A 22,601-nucleotide genomic window follows, 5' to 3' on the forward strand; every position below is an offset into this window, starting at 1 on the left:
GCTATACAATCTATTTCTAACTGCTAATTAACTTGTTAGTCCTAACTTTGAACCAGCAAGTTGGGGACATTCTAAAAAACTTAACAAGGTTTAATGTACCTAAACAACGATTAATCATCACCAAATTTCTGTTTCATATTGCTTTGATATAAAGTCATATGAGAGAGAAGTTTTCACCGGTGATGATTGATCGTTGTTTAGGTACATTAAACCACGTTAAGCTTTTTCCTTGCAATATCCTTAATGAAGCAGAAATGCTTAATGTCAGATAACGTCCATAATAATTGGACTTTGGGTTAGATTTTTTTGACAGTTTTTAGTGGTTTAAGGAGCAATATGAGAAAGAAATTTGGTAATCATTGATCATTGTTTAGGTCAATTAAACCACTTTAACCCTCATGCCCTCTTCGGGCATTTTTGTACATGTACTTTTCTTCATTTTGTGATAAATTTTGCTGTGTTCCTGCTTATGGCATGCACTTTTGTCAGAACCTTTCTCCAAATCCAGTGTTTTTTACTCTTACACATTTTTTTTTTTTATACTAGATTGATTGATTAATTTTGTACCCTCTGGACACCTTCGTGGCAAAAATGTACATGTCCAAAAAACTGATGTCAAATCTATGATTGAATGTTTGGTAGTTTTAAGCAAGTTAGAAGTAGGTAAAGAGATTTATGAAAAAAAGCAGAAAAAAATATTGATATATGATGATTTAATATGTGGAAATTTTTGCCATGAAAGTTTCCAGAGGGAGTATCTTGACACTACGTAAAAAATACTAATGCAATCAAATTAATTTTGTTGCTTATCTTTAACATATCCAAGACTCTAATCCCCACCAAAGCCCCATCTCCATATTATTCATTATATGGAAAAAACTATTTTTTTGTAATAAATAATGAAATACATCAAATAAATAAACTGGCATTTAAAGGGTTAAAATCCTGAAAATGATTGTATGTTTGGTAGTTTTAAGGAAGTTAGAAGTTGGTTAAGAGATTTATGAAAAAAAAGCATAGAGAAATATTGATATATGATGATTTAATATCAGTTTTTGTGTGTGTGTACAGTTTTGCCACGAAGGTGTCCAATGTTTGTAAGTTTGAGGAGGGCACAGGGGATAAGCCTTTTACTCGCCATAGGCTACAATGAAGAAGAAAACGTTAACGTGAGATAACTTCTAGAATCGTTGGATTTCGGTTTAGTTTCTTTAACAGGCTTAAGTGTTCATGACAACATATGGCCATGAGCAATTTGGTGATCATTGTTTTCCGACGTTAAGCTTTTTCACGTTAAGCATTTTAGAAACTACAGTATAGGCCAAAAGTTTGGACACACCTTCTCATTCAATGCGTTTCCTTTTTATTTTCATGACTATTTACATTGTAGATTCTCACTGAAGGCATCAAAACTATGAATGAACACATATGGAATTATGTACTTAACAAAAAAGTGTGAAATAACTGAAAACATGTCTTATATTTTAGATTCTTCAAAGTAGCCACCCTTTGCTTTTTTTATTAATAAGGGAAAAAATTCCACTAATTAACCCTGACAAAGCACACCTGTGAAGGTAAAACCATTTCAGGTGACTACGTCATGAAGCTCATTGAGAGAACACCAAGGGTTTGCAGAGTTATCAACAAAGAGCGCTTGAAATGTCCCACAATAAAGCTCATAACAGAGCCGGTCTATTTAAAGATAGTGTTGCTGCTAATAGGGTCTCACATTCGTCTTTTAATGCGTATTTGTACATGAGTGCTTAAACTAATATTTACAATACACAAGTTGGCTTAGTGCCAAGTGCAGTGGCAACATGTTACAATGTGATGAGAGTCCCCCAAACAGAATCCTGCTTAGGGCCCCCCCAAAAGTCTAGGGCCGGCCCTGTTTATTTTACAAATTTACCAAAAGGCAGCGACATTTAATGGCTACCATTTATGTTTGGATTATGAAAAAGTTGCAACTCAGGAAACAGGCTTACAATCGTTTTATCGTGCAGCAGACAGAATAATTTGTTGTCCTATAACTCAGTAAAAGAAAACATTACAGACACACACAAACACAGATCCCTACGCCTGATATCCTATATATGGAGAGGGAAGGGAGGAGCAGATTTTGGTAGGTGGGAACAGGGAGCGTGTAGACCCTGAAAGAGTTCAGTCAGTTCAGACTCCATTTTGAGTCGACAGAACAGAGCAGGAGGAGAAAAACTGAATGAACTGAGGCTTGGTGAGTGTTACTCCAACAAGTTATTATTTTACATCTAAGACAGTTTTGTCCCTGTGGACTGTAGAGGAAAGAAATGTTAGAATAAACTAAAGTGTGTGTGTGTGTGTGTGTGTGTGTGTGTGTGTGTGTGTGTGTGTGTGTGTGTGTGTGTGTGTGTGTGTGTGTTGCACATTACTTCCTTTTTTCTCAGTGTTGGGTGTAACTGTAAACAAACCTTTTCCTTTTAAATGTTGTGAGCGTACAGTCAGTGTTCCTGCTTTACCTCTCAGACTGACTTCAGATCAGAAGATGAGTGATGTGGAGGAAGAGGAGGACTCAGACTGTCTGTCTATGAAGAGTAACTTTTCCAAAGACGAACCTCCATTCTTCAGTAATGAACCTGGACCCTCAGACACAAAGTAAGAGAACTGCTACTAACTCATTTTCAGCTTCCTTTGCCAAACCCATTTTAGTTTTTTTGTTGATTTTGATAGCGTCAATTTAACAAACTTCTTGTGACAAAGAAAATCAATTTTTGCCATTTTCCTCTTTGTATCTGTGACAGCTGTCATACAACTACAAAAGCTGTTATCTAATCTAAGAGGAATACAAACTTTTAAACCTAATTATTGTCAGTAGCAGTTGTTTTTGTGTTTAGAGCTTCCTTAATTGTTTTAAAAACTAAATGTATCATGGATTCAAGCAATATTAATAAAAGACTGTCTATGAAGAGTCACTTGTCCAAAGATTTTCCTCTATTCTTCAGAAATGTTTGTTTTGGTTTTAGGCAGTGCTGATATTTTAGTATATTTAAAGTATAAGTATGCCGTTATTTGATAGTTGAGCGAACTCACAATCTGTGTTCCTGTTTTTTCTCTCAGACTGACTTCAGATCAGAAGATGAGTGATGTGGAGGAAGAGGAGAACAGAGCAGAGTCTCTAGTATCAGGCTGTCTGTCTATGAAGAGTAACTTTTCCAAAGACGAACCTCCATTCTTCAGTAATGAACCTGGACCCTCAGACACAAAGTAAGAGAACTGCTACTAATGCATTTATCAAATGACTCATTTTCACAGTTTTTTTAGCTTTTTCTGTCTGTTTTGTGGTTGTGTAGTAAGGTTTTATAAATTCTCTCCACCATTTATTGTTTCTGAAGGTCAAGAACGAACATCCATGGGCAGTACTGATGTAAAAGTTATCTGCAGATAATAAAAAAGGCAGAAAATAGTGTCCGGGTTGGATCAGTGGGTAGAGCAGGCGCACATATACATGGAGGTTTATGCCTCAACGCAGAGGTCCAGTGTTCGAGTCCGACCTGTGACTATTCACTGCATGTCTTCCCCCTCTCACTCTCCCCTTTCTCACCTAGTGTCCTCTCCATTAAAGACAGAAAAACCCCAAAAAACAATCTTTAAAAAAATGGGCAGAAAATAGTCAAATGTAGATTTTGGCCACTTGTGTTTTTTAGAATATTTAAAATACCAACCAAGATAAATTCATTATAAGTGCTACTTACTTGGCAATAAATCCTTTTTCTGATTCTGATTATATTCATGCCTTCATTTAATAGTTGATTGTACAAAGTGACATATAACCGAAAGACTTACAGAAAAGGAAACAGTATGGACATGCTGGTGTACCACAATATTTAGACCACTTCTAGCGTTTATCTGTGTTTTAAGCCCCCAACGTCACCTTCCAGGCAGTGCTGCCTGGAAGTCACTAGGATTAGGAAATTGTTATAGTTAGGGTTAAGGTTAGGCATAAGCGTCGATTTCGGTGGGGACGGTGGCTACGCGTACCTACCAGATTTCATCATGAATCATTTTGTACCCACCATTTTTTTTGAAAACCTTGAGCTCAATTTAGTTTAAAAAAAAAAAAAGTCCATAACACATATAATTCTTGAGCGACAGATGCCAAAAAATCCACAACAATCTCTGTCCCCACAACCAGCTGCATGCTTCTCTGTTCACAACACTGCTGTCGGGACATTCTGCTTAACGTGAAAAAGCTTAACGTGGTTTAATGTACCTAAACAACGATGATCACCAAATTTCTCATGGCCATATCTTGAAATGAACACTTAAGCCTGTCAAAAGAACTAAACCGATTATATAATATATCTCACAAAGCATTTTCTTCTTCTGTGGCGAGGAAAAAGCTTGTACCTAAACAATGACCAATGATTACCAAATTTCTCTCTAATATTGCTCCTCGTAACCACTGAAAACTGTCAAAAAATCGAACCAGAAATGTGGTGATGATTGATCGTTGTTTAGGTATATTAAATCACTTTAAGCTTTTTCATTTTAGGACTTATAAAGCCCATGAGAACCATGGGGAGTCAAGCAACAGCTGCTCCGCTGCCCTGCTGAAAATATGAAGCAGAAACGCGTCAGATGTCAGATAACGTCCATAATAATTGGACTTTGGGTTTGATTTTTTGACAGTTGACACGGTGGTTATGAGGAGCAATATTAGAGAGAAATTTGGTAATCATTGATCATTGTTAGTGGGGGAAATAAGTATTTGACCCCTTGCTGATTTTGCAGGTTTGCCCACTTACAAAGAATGCAAAAATCTACAATTTTAATCATATGTACATTCTAACAGTGAAAGACAGAATCCCAAAGAAAATTCCAGAAAATCACATCATATGAATTTATTAAAATTAATAACCATCTGATGAGGAAAAACAAGTATTTGACCCCCTGGACAAACACCATGTTAATATTTTGTAGAAAAGCCATTATTGGCCAGCACAGATGTCAAACGGTTTTTATAGTTGGTGACAAAGTTTGTGCAGGGATGTTGGCCCACTCCTCCCTGCAGACAGCCTCCAAATCATTCAGGTTCCGAGGTTGTCGCCTGGCAACTCGAATTTTAAGCTCCCTCCAAAGATTTTCAATCGGATTCAGGTCTGGAGACTGGCTAGGCCACTCCAGAACCTTGATGTGCTTCTTCTTCAGCCACTCTTTTGTTGCTTTGGCGGTGTGCTTAGGGTCGTTGTCGTGCTGAAACACCCATCCTCGACCCATCTTCAGCTCTCTCACTGAGGGAAGGAGATGTCGGTCCAGAATTCCACGATACATGGCCCCGTCCATCCTCCCCTCAATACGATGGAGTTGTCCCGTCCCCTTGGCTGAAAAGCACCCCCAAAGCATGATGTTGCCACCACCATGCTTGACGGTGGGGATGGTGTTCTTTGGGTTGTACTCGGTGTTCTTTGCCCTCCAAACACGACGAGTTGAGTTGAGGCCAAAAAGTTCTATTTTGGTCTCATCTGACCACATCACCTTCTTCCAGGCCTCTTCTGAGTCGTCCAGGTGGTGAATGGCAAACTTCATGCGGGCCTGTACATGTTTCTTCTTGAGCAGGGGGACCTTGCGTGCGCTGCAGGATTTCAATCCATGACGGCGTAGTGTGTTACCAACCGTTTCTTTTGTAACTGTGGTCCCAGCTGCCTTCAGTTGATTCATCAGTTCCCCCCTTGTGGTTTTGGGATGATTCCTCACCGTTCGCATGATCAGGGACACCCCACGAGGCAAGATCTTGTGTGGAGGCCCAGACCGAGGGAGGTTGGCGGTGGTGTGGTGCTTCTTCCATTTCCTGATAACTGCACCGACAGTTGATCTTTTCTCTCCAAGTTGCTTTCCGATTCTCTTGTAGCCCATCCCAGCCTTGTGCAGATCAACAATCTTGTCCCTGATGTCCGTAGAAAGCTCTTTGGTCTTGCCCATGGGGGTGATGTTGGATGCTGGTTGTTTGGGTGTTCACAGGTGTCTTTTATACAGGTAACGAGGTGAGGCAGGTGTATTTGATGTAGATAATTGGTTCGGATTGGGGCTGTGTCTTAAAGAAAGACTAACTGGCTTGTAGGAGCCAGAATACTTGCTGTTTGTCCAGGGGGTCAAATACTTGTTTTTCCTCATCAGATGGTTATCAATTTTAATAAATTCATATGATGTGATTTTCTGGAATTTTCTTTGGGATTCTGTCTTTCACTGTTAGAATGTACATATGATTAAAATTGTAGATTTTTGCATTCTTTGTAAGTGGGCAAACCTGCAAAATCAGCAAGGGGTCAAATACTTATTTCCCCCACTGTACATTAAACCACGTTTTTATTCATTAGTAAGCTACAGGACAGCATCTTTCAAAACATGACCTGCGCGAAAAGAAAAAAAAAAAAAAAAGTAGGCTATGCGTCATTATACCCAGCATTTCTGGAAATGTACTTCCAATTGCGTCTCTGTCCCCAGCACATTTCAAACCACACTCACGGCCATGAGGTTAGGGTTTGGTGTGTCACTGCCCGATGTGAGTCGAGTGCAGATGTGAGTCACTCATGCGTCACTTTGCGACAAGTAGCCTCCAAGATGCTAATATCAATACAGTGAAAATTGACCTACAACGAACTTCGTTCACTGCTGGCTACAAGTTAGCAATCAAACACAACAAAGGCTGTCACTTGTATGGCGTTTTGAGCAAACGTTAGCAATCAAGCAATCCTAGATAGCTAAAACATTTTTTAAATGATTTCCATCATCTGTTATTGTATGTAAAGAGAAAAGTTTATTATTTTATGGATTTCACAAATTACAGTAAGCCAGTTTATGCAGTTAACCATTTAAATCTGAGCATGCGCGACTCACATCTGCAATCGACTCACATCGGGCAGTGACAAGGTGCCTTGAAGTCAACGGTCGCAGCGCTGCCTGGAAGGAGACGTTGGGGGCTTAAAACACCATTGAGCACTTCTAACCTCAGTTCAAACCTAACTCACTCAAAGTAAGCTGCTCAAAGTGACTGTGAAACATTAAAGGACATAATCAGCTCTCTTTAATGGAGGACTTTTATTGTGAAGGAGATGCAGAAAGCATTGAGTTTGAATTAATAAACAAACGACAGATCACTAAATGTTTAACTAGACAGTCTGACAGAAAAGCAGGTATTAGTGTTCATGAAAGCAGGAGAGTTGAAATAAAATGGAACATTTTCATTACAGGCTGAATTCAAACGGAGCAGTAACAACACTTTTACTGTTCTCTTGGAACATCTGAGCTTTGAGACAGTTTTGGTCAACTTTTGATATTTTTCAACAACAGTCTACAATCATTTTAGCGATAAAGACATGTCTTCACAGAGAGAGGAAGATGAGTGATGTCTCTGAGGAGGAGCAGCTGTCCAGAACTAGAGCTGGACTGCAGTCAGCCGGTCAGACCTGCACTGTACAAAGTAAGTCTTTACATCTGTCTGCTGATGTCTTCATATCTAAAACCACGACTTGTTGTTATCATCACAAATAGCATTACATTTTAAGTCCATCAGAAATTTAGTTGCATGTTTTTTCTGCTCCAGTGAACATATTGGCTCTGTATCACTTTTCCTGTGAAGACATTTTTGTAATTCATCCCTGCAATACACTATCTTTGAATGAGCACAAATTCCATGATAAAATTTTAGGAAACAACAGTGTTTTCAAATGTCTCCAAATTTAGGGGCTCAGAAATGCCAGAGTAGTGTGAACGTGAGACATAAACATAGCAAAAGATTATTTTTCAATTTTTCTCTGACTTTTTTCTTTTGCTAGTGAATGGTGGTCAGCGTGAATATAAGCACCGTCTGAAGATGACATGTGAATGTGTGACTGAAGGAACTGATACAAGAAGTGAAACTCCCCTCAACAGGATCTACATTGGTGTCTACATAACAGACGGATGGAGTGAAGAAGTTAACACCCAACATGAGGTTTGGCAGCTTGAGACAGCTTCCAAGATGGAGACCCTCCATAAAACTCCAATCGAGTGCAGCGACATCATTAGAGTCTTACCTGATCAACAAAAACCCATCAGAGTCGTTCTGACTATCGGTGTCGCTGGCGTTGGAAAAACCTTCCTAGTGCAGAAATTCTCTCTGGACTGGGCCGAGGGTTTGAAAAACCAAGACATCAGTCTGGTGATCCCTCTTTCATTCAGGGAGCTGAACTTGGTCAAAGATGAGCAGTACAGTCTTCTGGAGCTGCTCCGTGTTTTCCATCCAACGTTGCAGAAGGTCACAGCGGAGCAGCTCGCTGGCTCTAAACTTCTCTTCATCTTTGATGGCCTGGATGAAAGCAGACTTTCACTGGATTTCAACAACAATGAGGTTGTTTCTGATGTCACACAGAAGTCATCGGTCAACGTGCTGTTGACAAACCTCATCGCGGGGAAGCTGCTTCCCTCGGCTCTCGTCTGGATAACTTCCCGACCTGCGGCAGCCAATCGGATCCCTCCTGCGTGGGTTGACAGGATAACAGAAGTACGAGGCTTCACTGACGCCCAGAAGGAGGAGTACTTCAGGAAGAGAGTCAAGGATAAAGAGCTGTCCAGTAGAATCATCTCCCACATCAAGACCTCCAGGAGCCTCCACATCATGTGTCTGATCCCAGTCTTCTGCTGGATCACTGCTACAGTTCTGGACCACATGTTGACTACAGACCAGAGAGGAGAGCTGCCCAAAACCCTGACTGACATGTACGCACACTTCCTGCTGGTTCAGACAAAGAGGAAGAAGCAGAAGTATGATGAGGGACATGAGATGAGTCCACAGGAGCTGATGGAGGCTGACAGGGAAGTTCTTCTGAAGCTGGGGAGGCTGGCGTTTGAACAGCTGGAGAAAGGAAACATCATGTTCTACCAAGAAGACCTGGAGCGCTGTGGTCTGGATGTCACGGAGGCCTCGCTGTACTCAGGAGTTTGTACAGAGATCTTAAAAAGGGAGAGTGTGATCTTCCAGAAAACAGTCTACTGCTTTGTTCATCTGAGCGTTCAGGAGTTTCTGGCTGCAGTCTATTTCTACCACTGTTACACCAACAGGAACACAGAGGTACTGAAGGACTTCCTGGAGAAAGACAAGAACAGTGACTCATTTCAGTATCTATCCCTGACTGAGGATGATGATGATGACACTGACTCATCTCTGGATGTCTTCCTGAAGAGAGCCATGGAGAAATCCCTTGAAAGTAAGAATGGCCACCTGGACCTGTTTGTCCGCTTCCTTCATGGCCTCTCTCTGGAGTCCAACCAGGGACTCTTAGGAGGCCTGCTGGGTAAGACAGACAACAGTCCAGAAATCATCCAGAGAGCAATCAACAACCTGAAGGAAATGAGCAGTTATTATAGTTCTCCTGACAGAAGCATCAATATCTTCCTCTGTCTGACGGAGATGAACGACCACTCAGTCCATCAGGAGATCCAAGTGTTCCTGAAGTCAGAGAACAGATCAGAGAAGAAACTCTCTGATATCCACTGTTCAGCTCTGGCCTACATGCTGCAGATGTCAGAGGAGGTTCTGGATGAGTTGGACCTGAGGAAGTACAGCACATCAGCAGAGGGCAGACTGAGACTGATTCCAGCTGTGAGAAACTGCAGAAAGGCTCTGTAAGTCCAGATATGATTAATATTACATTTAGGTACTGTAAGTCTGAAGCCATCAGTGTAAGAGTAAAGATACACTCTTTACACACATGCACACTATTAAACTGTTGAAGTTTTCTTAAATTAATATTTAAACTTGCCCGTCACAACAGTATTTTTTACAGTATAAACAGTGTCTGCATTATGTTTCTATATTGTGTCTTATGTATATACTGATAAAGACATATTTCTTATCTGCTGGAAGTAACGTGAAGTTTAAGCTTTTTTAGAATTTTATTCTGTTATTTCTATCATAGTTTCGTCAGCAGTTTCTGAACATGGACATAACAACAACTTGATGAGGGGAAACGTCAACTAGCTCAGGCAACGCTGATTCTCTCATGCAGCCTGTTTTAAATAGTATATATAGTTATATTAACATAATATTATTTATTTTATCACAGACTTTCTGACTGTGTACTCTCTGAGAATCACTGTGAAGTTGTGGCCTCAGCTTTGAAGTCCAACCCCTCCCATCTGAGAGAGCTTGACCTGAGTTTTAACAGGTACATGAGAGATTCAGGAGTGGAGCGTTTGCAGGCTGGATTGAAGAGTCCACACTGTATACTGGAGATTCTGAGGTCAGTTCATGTACTTTGCTCTTGTAAAGTGTATATCTAGCAAATTTAAATCCATAACAGAATTTTCTTTTCAGAATTTTAATTCCCTTTTTCTGGTTTTGTCTGACCACATATCACAACAACTCTTCACCACTCTACGTCTGCTTAAACTGAGACACATGAGAGAGACACATATTAGTAATGTTAGCCACAACAACTTTTTATTGTTTTTAAATGTAAACAAGTACATCATTCAGACAGCAGTACAGGCATATTGCAATCACAGAAAAAAGATCTAGAGGCAACCCTGGTGGTTGTAAACAACTGTGGCCCAAGTGCCCGAACCTCCGGTAACGTTAGCAGTTAGCACGTGTTAGCATGGAGGCGTTAGAACCAGTCGGGATCACTTTACCGGTACTTGGTCTCAATTTTTTTGCGAGTAACTAACTTTAGTACTCCATATAATTTAATGCAAGCACATGAATGTTGAAGTAACTGAAAATGCCCCTCACTACTATGTTAGCTGTGATGGAAATTGATGAAGCTCAATGCTTACGTTAGAAAATTAGGAAATTATTATTAATTTCTCTGCGTCCTTTTGGGCTCTAAGCAGTCTACGACTTTTAAATGCATCTTCAGTATTGACCCGTATTTAACCATGACTCTGGTTATGCAACTTTTTAGAAAGATACCAAGTTTTTTGTAGGTCGGGTAGAATCTATCTTTGTTATTCCGGTTTGTTTAGTTTCTGCTACCATTGCTGCAGCCCGTTGTTTCATGTCTGGCAACCAGGGTGTCAAAATAGGCGGTTGACAACAACACACACGCCAACAACAAGAAACAGGAGAAAAGGAGAAAATACCGGCTTTAGTATTGTTGTCAGAGAAGATAGTATTTCATCTTAGCATGTTTCCTTAATATCTGATGACATGGTAATTTTTTTAATTAAATACAGTAAATATATTACACATTGGATCTTCAAACGCACATACAGAACCACCGAGAGAGAAAGAAAGCATGTTTCAAATGCAGGTGTTTGAAGTGTCTTAAATCGTGTCTGATCTGTCATCACCAACAGGTGACACTTCTGCTATGTTTACACGTGGGCGGCTATTTTCATACACGTACATTTCAACCTCTCCGTTTAAAAAAATAACATTGTGCACAGCTGTCAGTTTTCAGAAAAGTGTTCGTTTACATGTACCTGTGTATATATGCCGTTAATGCCGTCAAGAGCACGCCAGACCTGTAGGTGGCAGTGTAACAAGATGCTCAAGCCCACGTTAGCCAATCAGAATCCAGAAAATAGCAACAACAGCAACGTGTCTCTTCCTCTTTCTCTTCTCTCGGCTGCCAAAACCTCTGTTTGTCTCAGTTTACATGCGAACGTGCAAACAGATCTCAAAAATCTCCACTCTGGCCAGAGTTTTTAGAAAGACTCGTTTTCAGAGGCAAATTCTCCGTTTGCGTGTAAACGAAGGGCACAAACGAAGGTAAATGTCTCCGGTTTTCAAAATAACCATGTACGTGTAAACAGGGCCTTCATCATGTGTATGTTGCTTCCTGTCAGAAAAATGATGTCATCCTGTTGGGTTCAGGTGCTTGGAGTTTCTGTTTTCTAAAGTTCTACATACATTCTAAACCCTCTTTAGCTCTGAATACTTTAGTAAAAATAGTAATTGTTTACTTTACCTTACACATTGTTTTTTGTTTCCTTTGTAAACCGAGTGATTTTATGATTTGTCTGTAATATTTTGCTACTTTGTGAAGAACTATAAATAAAGATTTTTATAATTATTGTATTCTAAAGTTGCATTATTCATTCTTTTTTTCAGATTGACTTACTGCGAGCTGTCTGATATCAGCTTTGCGTATCTAACCTCAGCTCTGAAGGCCAACCCCTCCCATCTGAGAGAGCTGGAGCTGACAGGAAACAGGCTGCATGATTCAGGAGTAAAGCAGCTGTGTCATTTTCTGGAGAGTCCACTCTGTAGACTGGAGACTCTGAGGTCAGTTCACTGACTCTCTGTTACTATTATAGTTTGTATATGTTATTTTACTGTTATTAACAATTGAACCAAAGATAAATTACATCCATAAAGTTGTAAATTTCCTGTTAATTGTTTTCCTGTTTCTTGTCTAAATTTACTATAGTCTAAATTGAAAATACTGGAGAGATGCTCCCCGGTCCCTGCTGCCCAGACTCAGTTCACAGGGGTCGAGAAAGCTGAACGCAATGTCCCACAATTGACATTTGTTAACATTTGTTGGCTTAACGTTACTGCAAAAAACACTAAAAAGACAGAGATCTCGCGGTCCTCTGTACCCGACAAACAGCAACCCTTTCTCAGCTAAACGTTACTGCAACAACTGCTTAAAAGACAGATCTTCTTTACCCGACTAACACCAACCATTTCTTGGCTAAACGTTACTGCAACAGCCGCTAAAAAGAAGCCGACCTCACGGTTGTCTCTACCCAGGTCACAGTCACCATTTGTTGGCTACGACCGCTGAACAGAAGCAGGGGAAGAATTTCTGCAGGGGAAGATTTTCGATAATACTTTGCAGTCCCTGTGATATGTAAAAATGAAATAAACATTTGCCGTTCTTCCATTTAGAATATAACTTTGTCTAAGTTTATGTGTATATGAATAAAAATGTGTTGTTGCATGATCTACAAAATAATTTACTAAAAGCAGCTTGTCTATACAGTAATACATCATATATTATGGTTACGGGAATCATCTTACTGTCCAACATATCATAACCTTGAAGCTGGTGATGGTAACATTAGCCACAAGAATTTTCCATAACGTATCATACCATAAATTGCGGGCGACCATTAGAGAATGTAAGTTGTTTCCCAATTCAACAATTCAGGCTACACTGTTGTTTTGCCAAAGTTAATTTGGCATTGTCAAGTGTTTTGTAGCGGTGAGGTGCCCACACTTGAAAAGGACCAGACTTGGGATTTCACTCAGAAGAATGTTTATTCTTTTCCTTTTATCAGTTGATACAATGATGCAACAGGATCAGGAAACAGGTGAAAACCTTTAAATAATTAAAGAAAAAGAAACAACAGCATTAGACAAACAGGTATTTTTATCACATAAAAGATCAAATGCACTCTACTGGTAACACAGCTTGGTTTTACCCTAGAAACTATCAATCTAAACATTTAGTGTTTCAGTTTAACATCTTCTTTAAACCATGCAGTCATCAATTACTCTAAACTTTATCTCCAACATTAACACATGTACCATTAACACATTTCCCTCATTTAACACCAAACAGACAACCAAACAACTAAACAAACAAACGGACCAATCAGACAAAATGATCCAAAAATGAGAGTCTGTGAAAACAAGATTCCAAATGAGCTTACCGCTAGCCTGTCACGATCAAAAGTCCCAGTTCCTCACAGTAAAAGAGTTTGTACTTCTGCCGTACTCTTTGTCCGTCTTCCCCTCACAGTGAACTAATGCCTATTTGAGCCACTGACTAAGCAAGAGCTCCTAATTACCCTAATTCAGTTCACCTGGTTGAGCCTGCACCAGAGTGCGTGCACAGCCACTAGAGGGCTGTTATGCAGAGCATGCTCAGGGGAGGCGGCAAGCAGCAGACAGAAATGACAGGTACACAGAAGACAGCCACACCTCCGCCAGATTAGCGCGACAGGCATGATGTCACCATGACGACTGAAAACATTCCCCATTTTGTTGTGTACTCATCGAATTACAACGGCAAACAGTTCAATGATCCTTCTACCCATTTTATTTCTATGACAACAATACACAGGCCAAAATAAAAGCAGGCACTCATCCCATAATGGAAAATTTAGAAGGATAAAATACTGGCTTTAGCATTGCTGTCAGAGGAGATAGTATTTCAACTTAGCATATTTCCTTAATATCTGGTGACATATTGCTTTGGTTTCTGTTCATTTCAATGTGTTCTGTTGTGTCTGAGCATTACTTTTGATCCTTCAGAACACACAGTTTAAAGGGCAAATAGTGATCCTCTAATCACAGACTTGACTGAAATCAGCAGCATGTTAATCATCTGTGTTGACATGAATAGGTGTATGATTTTTCTGGTTTATTTATTCTTTTTTCAGATTGTGGAGCTGCAGTGTGTCAGAGATTGGCTGTGCTTCTCTGGCCTCAGCTCTGAAGTCCAACCCTTCCCATCTGAGAGAGCTGGAGCTGAGTAACAACGAGCTGCAGGATTCAGGAGTGAAGCTGCTGTCTGATCTTCTGGAGAAGCCAGAATGTAGACTGGAAGCTGTGAGGTCAGACACCATTTTTTTTTACTTCTGTGCTAAGATTAATATGATGTGAAAGTTGTAGTGACAATAAACTGCATTTTAACAGTATCTTAATGTTTAAGTTTTCTTCTTCAGTCCATTGACTGTGGCGGAGCAATACTGAGCTACACATATAAAACCTCAATATAACAACAAAAATCCTACACTGGATAATGTACTACGAACTTCCTAAATACTTGATTTTAATCTGATATTCCTTTATCATGTTTTTTAAATAAATGATGATTAAAAAAACAAAAATACTCCGAACATATTTAAATAATCTCTATTTTAACTATCGGAAAATATCAAATATATTCAGTATTATCTTTTTCCAACGTTTTTAAGAAGCTATATTATGCTGATGATACTGAAGAATAAAGATTCTTTGGTTTTATGACTCCACTATTCCTAAAAGAAATATGGTAAATGTCTTTTGTTCACATTTCTCCTAGCATATTTGTTATCTTTGTAAACTTTGGGATTTATAGTTGAATCTTAAATCAATATCTGTTGGTTTTTATTTGTGTTTGGCTGCACAACAAGAGTTTGTATAGCTTGCCACTGGTGGAGCTGGCAGAGGTTTAAAAGGTAAAGTCACTACATCTTTATTGAAGTAGCAGCACACTGTCATTAATATTATTGAAGGCTCTTTTTCACTTTTTGTATTTTACAGTTTTTAACCTGCATCCTCTTGGGTTCAGATGTTTTGAGTTTCCTTTTTCAAAACTTCTACAATCTAAACCTTCTTCAGCTCTAAACAGATTATTAATTGAATGATTTCATACAGGAACACTGTCTTCTAAAGTTACATCATGTATTCTTTATTCAGATTGAGGGGCTGTGGTCTGTCAGATATCAGCTGTGCTTATCTGGCCTCAGCGCTGAACTCCAACCCCTCCCATCTGAGAGAGCTGGAGCTGGGCTCCAACAAGCTGCAGGATTCAGGAGTGAAGCAACTGTGTGGTTTTCTGGAGGGTCCATCTTGTAGACTGGAGTGTCTGAGGTCAGTTCACTGACTCTCTGTTACTATTATACAGGGTTCATGCGTTTTGAAAAAAACCTGGAAAAGTTTCCTGGAGGCCTGGAAAGGTTTTGGAAACATAAAAAGACCCAGAACGTTTTGGAAAAGTCATGAAAATGTTTTTAACACAGCATAATAATATGTCAATAAATGAATTTTCACGTCGTCTTAATCTTAACGTTCTATTCGGGGCACGATATTACGAATTCTACTATGAACCACATAAATTGTCATTCATTTTATAGTTAAACCTCTGAGAGTAAACTTTAACACAGCTTTGTATTCTTATTGTATAATGTCGACTGACATTTTTAAGGAACACATAGTCATGGAAATTTGCCGAAAAGTATTGGTTAAAATGCGTATGAACCCTGATTATAGATCTTATATGTTAATTAACAATAGAATCCAATTTGTGTACAAACATAACCTACATCCATAAAGTTTAAAAAAGATAAAAATGTCCTTTTGTTCATATTTTCATGTTTCTTGTACTAAATTTAGTCTCCAGTCACAAAATACTTGTGTTTGTTACAGAAACTGTAGAAAATGTCCACTGTTAGTTGTTAAAGTAAATTAATGTTTATTGTGGTGGGTTTTTCTAGTAGCAGTTATTCTGAATCAAGGAATTTTCAGGGAGAGCGGATGTTGCAATGATGTTTATTCTATAAAAAATGGAGTTAGTCTGCAGAGCAACTTCTTCAAGCATCATACATTAGTTTTATACATTGGGAGGATGGACCTTTTTTGTCTAAAGTCTGAGATAACATTTTTATCCACATAATTTCTTCTTTTTTCAGATTGTGGGAGTGCAGTTTGTCAGAGATCAGCTGTGCTTATCTGGCCTCAGCGCTGAAGTCCAACCCCTCCCATCTGAGGGAGCTGGACCTGGGCGACAACAAGTTAAAGGATTCAGAAGTGAAGCTGCTGTCTGATCTAAAGGAGAGTCCACACTGTAGACTGGAGACTCTGGAGTAAGTACAGGGTTGGAGTCAGTCCATTCTGGTTTCAGCAGTATTTAACTAAACACAGTTGGTATCACAGCAGAGATCCAGTATTTCCTGTAAACCTCCAACCTTCTCCGTGAAGCTGTGAGAGAAGAATGGTGACAGGCTTCAGGATTGGACAGAGAGAAAGAGAGTAGTCAGCCAATCATGTGATCATGTGTTTGAGTTGATGTGAAGACGACTGTTGGTGTTGTGTTCATGTCTGCAGGAAATAAATCTAGATAAGAGCTGACAGCATTACAATGTGTACAGAGACATCAAACTGTCTAACCATCAAATCTGATCAAAGTATTTGTTCTCTCATTTCAATACTAAACAACCAATCAGTTCATCTTTGTCACAGCTCCGACATCAGTCTGACTGAAGCCTGCAAATCACTGGCTCTAATTTAATAGAAAAATCATTACATTTAGTAACCATGTGGTCTATATATAGACCAGAAGATCTACTGAAGTCCAGTAAAGACAGCTGAGGCTTTACTGTTCAGTCTTTGTAATGTCAGACCTTTAATATAATATATACTGTACATCTGTCCTTCTGCCATTTGTTTTGTCCAAATATTTCCCTAACAGACTCTATATTTACTTATTCTTCATGTAATATTTTAAAGTACAATAAACATTCAGATGTTTTTTACAGCTTTGAACCCAACAGCAGTAAAGTTATTATTAAAGTGAGCAGTAAATGTCTCTCTGTTGCTGCAGAAATGATGTGTTCAGGACTCTCAGCAGTTTATTTCCACTGTATACTTAAGTGAAATCTGCAGAGCCAACAGACTTGATGCCCAAAGTCTCTGTAGGTCTGTGAGCTTCACTTCAACATGTTAATATGAGAGCTGAAAGGAAGCAGGCTACACTACACAGCCTCTCCACTTGTGGTCTGAACAGGACTGAAGTCCTTACTGGTCTTAAGTTATGTGCTGCATCACTGACAGACAGTCTCCTTAAAAATCGCATTTATCATTTCTGTTGTCTTCTCTCAACAGATGGAAGTGATCTCAGTGATTTAAAAGTTGGATGTGTTGAGACACAGTGTGGAGTCCACCATCCTCCCTGGGTGTTCCTCTGGATCTGACAGAGTATCATCAGTGTATATGGACTGCTCTGCTGCTGCTCTGTCCTTCACAGTCACTGCAGACACACTGAAACTCCTCCACTCCTTCTGCTCTACACTCAACCACCTCCTCCTCCTGGACCTGGGTTTCATTTCCTCTTGATTCATTCAGATATTCTGAACTCAAAGTTTCCCTGCAGATTAGTTCTGTAGATTACAACAGCTGTAAATTAACACATTTAGATGGATATTTTTGCTTTGCTTTCTGTTGCAGCTACACCCTTTGGAATGATGCTGTATTGCAGTAAATTATCACATATTTCTGGATAACAATGGAAGTTGATATTGCATATATGAAGTTACCTTATTACCACCATTACCAGCCGTTTCTTATATTATAACATATATACACATACAGTATTTGCTTGTAACAAACAGCACCTTAATGTTTTATATTGTATATATTTTGATTTGATTTATTTAATTGTATCAAGAATGCCATAAACATGAAAAGACATCTAGTACAATCGAGGATAATAAAGTCCAGGGGCCTCATTTATAAAACCTGTTACGCAAGAAAAAGTTGCGTGAAGCAGGGTGAAATTTGTCGTCGCAACATTCCTCGCAATAGTCGGGATTTATAAAGAATTTCCGTGCGTAAAAATTTTCCCAGTTTTCCGCAACCTTTTGACCACACGTGTGATCGTGCGTAATGCTCCCAATGTTTGTAGACTGCGTTTTAGTGAACTCCGATGGTATGCCCGTTTTCCGAACCTAACCCAGTTTTTGTTTTCCTGAACCCAACGATCCCGTTCTCGCTAAACCGACCCAGAGCCGGCGAGGGGCTGCCAGCAACGGGGGAGAGGCAGGGGCTCCTCCCACACCGAGCAGCGGAGGAAATGCGCTTTTCCTCCACTGCTCTCCCCTGCCTGTCCCTGTGAAATGCGTTGTTTGTTTGATCTGATTTGATTGAAAATCTTGTTTCTATTTTTTACCTTTTTAATAATTGAATTTCCTTGTTTTCTCACAAAAATCGAAAATGATCATATGATCATAAATGTGATCTCACAGGGGTTAATGGCAAATATGAACCATAAATGATGTAGTCCTATGTATCATTGTTAATTGAGATATATCTTTTACATTACATTATTAAGTTTGTGTAACAAAAATATGAACACTACACAAGGGTTAAGGCTTCCAAACAGGATTTTGTTTCAATGTCCTACCTCTGTTAGGAGCACATCGATCTCACAATCACTGAATCATGTTTTTTTCCCCATTTTTCCATTTCGTGATTGGTGATCAAGGGCTCCTTTCAAGGCTGGAATATTCATTGATTGATTAACATGGACCTTATTAGGATAAATATGGGACAACCTTGGGAGGAGCGTGAGGCTTGTGCAGGACCGCATAAGGTAACGCACGTCCATATTTATAACGAGAAGAGTGCGTACCGGTGTGCGCCGCAAGGTGTTATGAATCAGAATATTGTTTTTGCGTACGAAAATTTTCACAATAGAATCTACGCACAGTTTTATAAATGAGGCCCCAGGACTTATTTCCATTGTGGTCCTCATATATTGTTTCATGTGAACTGATTAACATGTATGCAAAACGATTACAATTTCACACAGGAAAATAATCCTATTTAAGTTTTTGTTGTAAAATAAATGAGGCTTTTACTGTATTAGAGTTTGATGTGACTGAACACAGACACGTGAAGTCAACCTTTGGAGCTTTTCCGCCTCAGAAATCAATGTTGAAGCAGCTGTTATCTCCACTGTTCGGCTCATTCAGAACGCAGCAGCTCGACTTGTCTTCAACCTCCCCAAGTTCTCTCACACTACTCCGCTCCTCTGCTCTCTTCACTGGTTACCAGTTGCTGCCCGCATCCGCTTCAAGACACTAGTACTTACATACAGGGCCACGAACGGTTCAGCCCCAGCTTACATCCAGGACACAGTCAAACCATACACAGGAGACCAGCGACGAAGATGAAACCCCTCAAGAGGTTGAACAGGATGATGAAAGGTCAGCTGGTCCAGGGCCCGCCGACAAGGCAACTGGAATAGCCCCAGGAACCAAGGCAACAGGATCAGGAGTCAGCGGGTCCGCCAACAAAACACGAGGGGCAGGAGTCGTTGTGGCCCCGAACAAAGGCAATGTCTCTGGGACGACGGAGACTGGCAAGGTCTCTGAGGTGCCGGACAACGGCAAGGACTCTGGGAGGTCGGTCATCGAAGACTCTGGACGGCTGCACGTCAGTCTCAAGGCCGCAGGACAGCTCGGGCTCGCTGGACAGATGAATAGTGAGGACTCTGGGCTGAATAGAGGTTGAAGCGGGCGACAGGAGGCATGTTTTTTCTGTTTCACAAAACTGTCCCTAGTGATTTTGTCTTGCAAAAACATCAACTGAAAAAAGAAGAGTGACATTCAATTAATCTCTTTTTGTTTATTCACTTCACAGATACTTGGCTTCCAGTGACTAATTGATCAGCCTTGCATTTAACTACCGCTTTGGCCACACAGTGAGGAACTCTGTGCATATGCTGTGTGCTGCCATTGAAAAGGTCATGATGCAGACATTTTAGCCCCGGCCGACTGCAGACTCATGGAAGGAGGTAGCTTAACGCTTCTGGGATAAATGGAACTTCCCAAATTGCCTGGGAGCACTTGATGGGAAACGTATTGTGATTCAAGCACCACCACTGTCCGGTAGTCAGTACTTTAATTACAAAAAGATTTTCTCCATCGTCCTTTTGGCAGTCTTGGATGCAGACAACCGGATCAGGTGCATTCAGGTGGGGGACTTTGAAAGAACCTCTGATAGTGGGGTGTATGCAGGTTCAGATTTGGGGAGGGAAATGGAGAACAGCACTCTAGATGTTCCTCCTAGTACCTCTCTGCCTGGTGCTGCTCACCTCGGGGATGTCACACATGTCATGGTGGGTGACGCTGCGTTCCCTCTGAAGCCATACCTAATGAGACCCTAGCCAGGACAGAACCTCATCCACAGGAAGAGGATTTTCAACTACAAACTCTAGACAGCAAGGATGGTAGTTGAAAATGCCTTCGGCATTTTGGCGTCAAGTTGGAAGATTTTTCATCGCAGGATTAACCTGCACCCCAAAAATGTGGACACTTGTGATGGCAGCATGCATCCTGCTCAATTTTCTCCTTGCCACAAGTGTAAATGTACGGCTTCTGGAAGAGGCACAGGAACGGGGAAGACACATGGTGCCAGTGAGAAACATGGGGGGGAAACAGGGCATCAAGAGAAGCCTGTGCTGTTAGGGAGAGCTTTGCCACTTCCTTCACCTCCACCGAGGGCAGTGTGTCCTGGCTCGACAGCATGGTGTGAAAAGACTTGTCATTACTGTTGACTGAAACCCTGTTTATTTTTGTATTGTGTGTATGTGTTTTTTTTTTTTAATGGTGTGAAGTATTGGTTTATCAGCCCCCCGGTTTGCAAGTGTGAAAGTAACACCTACATGGTCATGTTGTCAGTACACCAACAGTGAGGCAGTCTCTACAGCACATCCCCCCACAATAAGCTTAAACAGTACTGTTGTAACACACAAAAGATGGAACTGTTATTTTTTTCACTTTAACAAATGTCAACCACAATATTTAATAAATGGTTAAATTATTTATATATGTGTATATATATATACGTATATATGAATTCTTCATATGTGTATATATACAATATATATTGTACTACTGTACTATATATATATTTAACTTATTAATATATATAAGCTTAACTCAAATTTAACTTACTTCATTACATAACCTACCTGTTAATAAAGTTCTTAATGCAAATCAAACAACCCTGCAATGGCTGCTTAATTCAAAGTTTCAAGTTTCAAAGAGGATTAGAGCCACACATGAGCAAATGTATTTGTATTCATAATTCTGACTTTATTCTAAGAATTCTGACTTTAATCTCTGGAAACGTGCACAGCCAGGCCCGGATTGGCTAATCAGGAGCACCAGAAAAATTCCTGGTAACACTATAATAATGGTACATGAATTATCATTATCATGCATGAATTCATGCATGTAGTACTTCATGAATTATCATTAATGTACAATAATTAATAGTATCTCATGCATGACTTAATGCAGGAACAATACATTCATTAATTCATCCATTAAGGTGTTTCAATCATCATGATTTCTGATGTATTCATGATGTTCATGTTGTTTTTTTATTGCAACTTTATATTCTACTTCCTTATAATTAAAGACTAAGTTCATATCAATACATGATTGCTTTGTCAACACAAGTATGTTAAAGGTCCAATGGCATGAAAATTTCACTTTATGAGGTTTTTTAACATGAGTTCCCCCAGCCTGCCTATGGTCCCCCAGTGGCTAGAAGTGCAAAGCCCTGGGTATCCTGCTGCCTTTGAGAAAATGAAGGCTCAGACGGGCCGATCTGGAATCTTACCTCCCCTTTCTCTGCTTTGCCCACCCAGAGAATTTGGCCCACCCATGAGAGAGCAACCCAGTCTCATGGCAGTTCGTGAAATGGTCACGTCATTTAATCTATTGATTTGTGTACACGGGCACGTTTTTCTTGTTTCTTTCGTGGTGGCCAGTATATATATATATATATATATATATATATATATATATATATATATATATATATATATATATATATATATATATATATATATATATATATACACATATATAAGCTGCCTGTGTTGTACAGCTTCCTTTTCTGATACACATTTCCTGTTTGTCTACCCAACTGTCTGGTATGTTCCTTTTGTACCATATAAGGCTCGGGAAATGCAAATGGTTGTCCGGAGTACTTTTAACCACTTCCTCAATGACTGCATTCAACTCTCTGCAATGTGCACAAACACTAACCCTCTTTTCACACTGTTCAAAAGTGTGATCCTTGACATTGCTATGTCAGTAAAATGATCTAGCAGTGGACAGAGACAGAGGTTGACATG

General features: G+C 39.8%; 1 protein-coding gene across 3 annotated transcripts; it reads left to right on the forward strand.

Moving 5' to 3' along the window:
* Positions 1-2,134: 2,134 nt before the first annotated feature.
* On the forward strand, positions 2,135-19,484 carry LOC114548950 (NLR family CARD domain-containing protein 3). 3 transcript variants are annotated; one of them, XM_028568997.1, is made up of 11 exons: positions 2,135-2,233; positions 2,471-2,631; positions 3,094-3,240; positions 7,362-7,453; positions 7,809-9,636; positions 10,077-10,253; positions 12,068-12,241; positions 14,350-14,523; positions 15,371-15,544; positions 16,363-16,536; positions 17,555-19,484. In XM_028568997.1, exons 2-11 carry the CDS (start codon positions 2,522-2,524, stop codon positions 17,562-17,564), a joined length of 3,060 nt encoding a protein of 1,019 aa, XP_028424798.1. In that variant the 5' UTR covers positions 2,135-2,233; positions 2,471-2,521; the 3' UTR covers positions 17,565-19,484. The 3 variants fall into 3 exon arrangements, with proteins under 3 accessions (XP_028424798.1, XP_028424797.1, XP_028424799.1); XM_028568996.1 differs by having other exon boundaries at positions 2,503-2,631; XM_028568998.1 differs by lacking the exon at positions 3,094-3,240 and having other exon boundaries at positions 2,503-2,631.
* Positions 19,485-22,601: the final 3,117 nt, after the last annotated feature.

The sequence above is a fragment of the Perca flavescens genome, chromosome 22 (assembly GCF_004354835.1).
Source record: "Perca flavescens isolate YP-PL-M2 chromosome 22, PFLA_1.0, whole genome shotgun sequence".
Taxonomy (NCBI): Eukaryota; Metazoa; Chordata; class Actinopteri; order Perciformes; family Percidae; genus Perca; species Perca flavescens.